The 5,077-nt window shown below is 48.2% G+C and overlaps 1 protein-coding gene across 1 annotated transcript; it reads left to right on the top strand.

Annotated features, from left to right (window-relative positions):
- The first annotated feature begins 2,625 nt into the window (after positions 1-2,625).
- On the top strand, positions 2,626-4,129 carry LOC123082650 (expansin-A33). The gene is made up of 2 exons (XM_044504946.1): positions 2,626-2,831; positions 3,078-4,129. Exons 1-2 carry the CDS (start codon positions 2,693-2,695, stop codon positions 3,704-3,706), a joined length of 768 nt encoding a protein of 255 aa, XP_044360881.1. The 5' UTR covers positions 2,626-2,692; the 3' UTR covers positions 3,707-4,129.
- Positions 4,130-5,077: the final 948 nt, after the last annotated feature.

Consider the following 5,077-nt stretch of genomic DNA (forward strand, 5'->3'; position numbering starts at 1 on the left):
ATGCTCATACATATGGGGAAACAATCTCCCTTATAAGGAGGTCCAACTCCTACCAAACTAGCAATGTGGGACTAAACTTTAGTCCCACCTCTTGCCTTGCACGAATGGGCTAAGTGGGCCTCTAGGATTTATAAGAAATTTCTGAAAATGCTATTGGGCTGGCCCAAAACTAGACTAAATTCCAACAACTATTGGGTATTACTTCTAACATGGAACCGAAGGCAAAGTGTCATTCGCAGCGAACATAGTATTTCTCTAGAAATAATTTATTATGAAACAGATGAGTGGGAGAACAATACAACTTAACGAGATTGCTGAATCTTCAGCACCAGACCAAATGATAGAGGTGCTAGAAATTGTTCCGGAACCCACTCCTACGACTGAACCAGAAGCATCTACATGTGATGAAGATACTTCGCCCTTTGGTCAAGTGTGTAGCTGAACCACGCAGGACATGAAAAATTCATGATTTACCGCGGGTATGTGGACGGAATTTTCATGGTAGATCAAGATGAACATGTGGAAAATGTCTTGATGCCATGTAACCTCAGATAACATCCATGTACGAGAATCAAGTTTGGAACTTGGTAGTCAATCTGGATGGCACTAGACCTATTGAATGTAACTGGATCTATAAGAAAAAGACAGACGCCGATGAAAATGTTTACATCTACAAATCTCAACCTGTTGCAGAAGGTTTTCGACAAATTCAAGGACTTGACTACGACAAGATGTACTCGCCCGTAGCGATGCGTAAGTCTGTTCGGATTTTACTTACATGTGAGGGATACCTTCTCAACTTGTTCAATTGGTGCTTCGCCTTGTCAGCTCTGAGCTTTCGACGACCACAATGTTGTCCCTTGGTCTAGCTAGAGGTTGGGGTCCACATCACAATCGAACTTTTTTCCATTGATCTATCAAATCTTTAGGCCGAATAGCGGCAAAGTTCTTTCCTCCTTACCTTGATGCCAAAAGGGTGGCAATGTTGCTTCTAGACGGAGTATGCGGTGCAACTGCAAAGGTCGTCGAACCAAGTGGTCCATCGCCGGCACCGGCACCCGTGATGATTGGATCCACCATGGACATTTTGGACCTGATTACGTTTTTCCTTTTCTTTTCGGGGTCCATTTCATAAGATCCATGGACATCTTTGTAGTTTTCAGTTTCTTTGGGCCCTGTTTATAAGATGTACGGCCCTCCGTTTTGACAAAATGCAATACCAGTCCTTCTGGCCTCTTCACCTGTTCAAAAAAAAAGTGAGATGGTAAACCCCGTAGTCATATAACAAAAAAAAAAGAAATGGAAAACAGAAACCATGTGGCCATCGCTGATACAGATCGAGAAGCCATCCCAATGCTGTGTTCATAAGGAATCTTAACTACCGTACTTACCACTCTGGATCTCACCGCTAGCTTATCACTCTCTGTCGGTCGAAAGATCACCAATTTTAAACCCTAGTCATTCTGTCAGCTTCAGAGTTGCAGTTAATCTGGGCGCCAATTGGCCATGTTATCACCATCTAGATCCCCTTGCTTCACGGGCCCTACATGTTGTTGCTAGATAAACTAACCGCAACGACGCAGCACAAATGCAAAGTCCTCAGTAATCAATTGGTGGATGGATCCAGTACTACTAGTCTACTACTAATACATGATTGACCTGCAGGAGGGTTAGACTTAGTGTACATACAAGTCTCAATCTAACTGAAATAATTGTCCGTCCGGAATGTACACTAGTGCGTAGCATACCTAGTGGGAATGTACCCATTGTAGGCTAAGCTAGCCTACTGTTAGTTTAGCCAAGTAAAATCACATATCAGAACATGGCACTATACCCTGACAACAGTAGACTGCACATAGGCTCATGTGGCGAGATCTTGCCTTGTGTGATGTTAATGTGAGCAGCTTCTCGGGATGTCAAGCGGTGGTGCAAAAACATATTAATTTTGAGATGTGCAAATTTCACATCGGTGAGGTATAAGTGATACGTCGGTGAGATGTGCAAAAACATGTTAATTTTGATATGTGCATGAAAAAAAATTCTAGTGGCATAATTAAAGCTTCAGCACAATTGTCTAACCTTGACGGTGATACGCCAGTGGTGGCGGTGCCAATTTCGACGAAAGTCGGTGGAGAAATCCAGGTTGAGATCCATTCGGAAGGAGATTTACAGCTGGAGCTGATTTTCATTAGATTAGGACATTCAAGCATCTCGTTATATCCTCCTATAGCTGCAATAGAATTGCACGTATTGTACTTTTCTGAAATTTGGTCAGACTCTTTGTTTCCACCATCTTGTTCTGGTTGAATTTTTCAGCGCAAAGGATTCTCTCACATGCACGGCGGTGTGGATCTCAGTTAGGGCACATGCACGCTGACAGTGCAGGAATTTGTCGAGACGTAGTTAAACTTCTTGGAGCATCAAGAACATGGTGAACACGTCAGGAATGTATATCTTACTAGTTTGAAAAACTTGATGTGCCAAAAGTCAAATAAGGAACGATGGAGGGCGGCTAAGTTAACCCGCGAGTACCCAACTGCAACTGTACCAGTTAGAGGATATGCATGCTCATCATCATACTATAAAGCCCAGGGTGCAGTAGGTACACAGTACACAAGGCACAGCATATTACAAGACTTGCTCGGCCCAAGCAGTACTATCTCCCTCTCTGTCTGTCATCTTCAACAATCCAATGGAGAAACAGACAGCAGTAGCACTAGTGCTGCTCAGCGTGCTCTGTGGAATAGCCTCTCATGGGGTCGACGCCCAGTATTACTGGACGACCGCCACGGCGACGTTCTACGGGGGCGGCGACGGCTCCGGCACCATGGGTCAGTCAGTTTCCCACTCACTTCTTTACTCTCTCTCTCTCTCTCTCTCTCTCTCTCTCTCTCTCTCTCTCTCTCTCTCTCTCTCTCTCTCTCTCTCTCTCTCTCTGCAATTGTAAATAGAGGAGTAGATTTGTACGTAGTGTACCGTGTACGTGTGATCTATTCTAGTCATCCAAAGGAAAAGTGTCAGCTAGCTCTTGGTTGATGTGGATCTGATGATGTTTCTATCGTATGTAACGTATGCAGGAGGCGCGTGTGGGTACGGCAACCTGTACAGCTCCGGGTACGGGATCAACAACGCGGCGCTGAGCACGGCGCTGTTCAACGACGGCGCCATGTGCGGCGCGTGCTACACCATCTACTGCGACACCGGCAGGAGCAGGATGTGCAAGCCGGGCACCCAGATCACCGTCTCCGCCACCAACTTCTGCCCGCCCAACTGGGCGCTCCCCAGCGACAACGGCGGCTGGTGCAACCCGCCGCGGGTGCACTTCGACATGTCGCAGCCCGCCTGGACCAGCATCGCCATCTACGAGGCCGGCATCGTCCCCGTCGTGTACAGGAGGGTCTCCTGCCAGAAGCGCGACGGCATCCGCTTCGGCATCTCCGGGAGGGACTACTTCGAGCTGGTGGTGGTCACCAACGTCGGCGGCAGCGGGGTCGTGTCCCAGATGTGGATCAAGGGCTCCAACACCAACTGGCTCGCCATGAGCCGCAACTGGGGCGCCAACTGGCAGAGCAACGCCTTCCTCAACGGCCAGAGGCTCTCCTTCAGGGTCAGGCTCGACGACGGCCGCGAGGCCACCGCCAGCGACGTCGCGCCCTCCAACTGGTGGTTCGGGGCCACCTACACTTCCTGGGTCAACTTCTACTAGCGTCTAGCGGATCATCGTCAAACCGATCCATCGACGCCACTGCTTAATCGTCTATCATTAGTATATATAGCAAGTATTAAATCAAAGGGTAGGGCGCCCTCTGTTGCGTTCGCTATAGTTGTGTTTGGCAGCCGCACATTCGTCCGTGTTTTACTTTTAGATTAGAGGCACTCTTTCTTGCACCTACACATAATAACCTGAAGCTAATTCACAAATAATCAGGCAAGCACACAATGCGCACCTAATAAGAATTGTAAAAGAAAAACTGTACGGAATGAAGACGGCATAGCGGGGGCGGATTTGCAGCACGCAGGGGCGGGGTCACGCAGCCAATTTTTTTCTTTCGGTTTGCTGTTTTCAGTCTTTTAAGTATATGTTTTGAATCAAAGGTCCAAATTAAGTTTCCTTTGCATATTTGTGATTCTTGTGATGAGGGCTTTTGAATGAGATCTATTTCGAATCGTTAAGTTTCAACTGCTGAAACTTGGTATGACAAAAATCAAAGTCTCAGGAACCAACACTTAAAACTTGTTGTGCCCTAATGCGGTATCCATCGAGTTTGCGAATCACGAGGCAATCGGGTGGCTGGCGCGGATAGACAGGTGCATGCTCCTTCACCCACGTGCCCCTGCGAGTTTCCGAGCATACTTCCAACTATAGCTAGGGCCATTTCACTAGTTATCTCAAACCGAGCTAAACTAATCTTGTCGTCACCCGGGAAAGCAACTCGAGGCAACCCTAGGGCAGCCCCACCTCCCTCGTTGAACCGCTGCCATTGGACATATGACGGGGTGGCGGCCGCTCCTACCCTAGAAGGTGGTAGGCGGAGCTTGAGGTGAACACGAACGCCATGGCGGTCAATGTCGATGAGCGTGCGACTTGCTTTTCGAGGAAGGGATGAGGTGGTTTCCTAGTCTGCACAACATACAAACGGGGATTTTTGCACACAACAAGGTGCCAACGAGCCACCATCGTGTGGGCAGATGCGTGGGTGCCAGATCTGGTCGGTCCAGGCCTGTGCGGGTAGGGGGTGAGTGCAGTGACGAACTTCTCAACTATGTGTGTCGGTCGACGCGTGCTATCCTGCCCACGTCAGCTTAGCTTCAAATCCCAGATCTAGTTTTCAGCTCCCACCATGTTGTTGTGAGCTCCCATTCGGCGGCCCGTGCTCCTCGCCACCTCCAAGTCTAGTTGGGACTTCCCTTCTCACCAGATGAACGTTCGAAAAACCGCCAATAACCTCAGTAGGATGGCAAATGTGGACAGAAGTACGAGAAGGAAGTTTGCACAAGGGGGTTACCCAAATTCGCGCTCTCATGATGAGGTAACACCCTACGTCCTTCTTTGGATTTGGATTAATGGCTGACCACC

This window comes from Triticum aestivum, chromosome 4A, assembly GCF_018294505.1.
Source record: "Triticum aestivum cultivar Chinese Spring chromosome 4A, IWGSC CS RefSeq v2.1, whole genome shotgun sequence".
Lineage (NCBI taxonomy): Eukaryota > Viridiplantae > Streptophyta > Magnoliopsida > Poales > Poaceae > Triticum > Triticum aestivum.

Coding starts and splice junctions, on each gene's coding strand:
- LOC123082650 (XM_044504946.1), top strand. CDS start 2,693: ATGGAGAAACAGACAGCAGTAGCACTAGTGCTGCTCAGCGTGCTCTGT. Junction 2,832..3,077: donor CGACGGCTCCGGCACCATGG/GTCAGTCAGTTT, acceptor TAACGTATGCAG/GAGGCGCGTGTGGGTACGGC.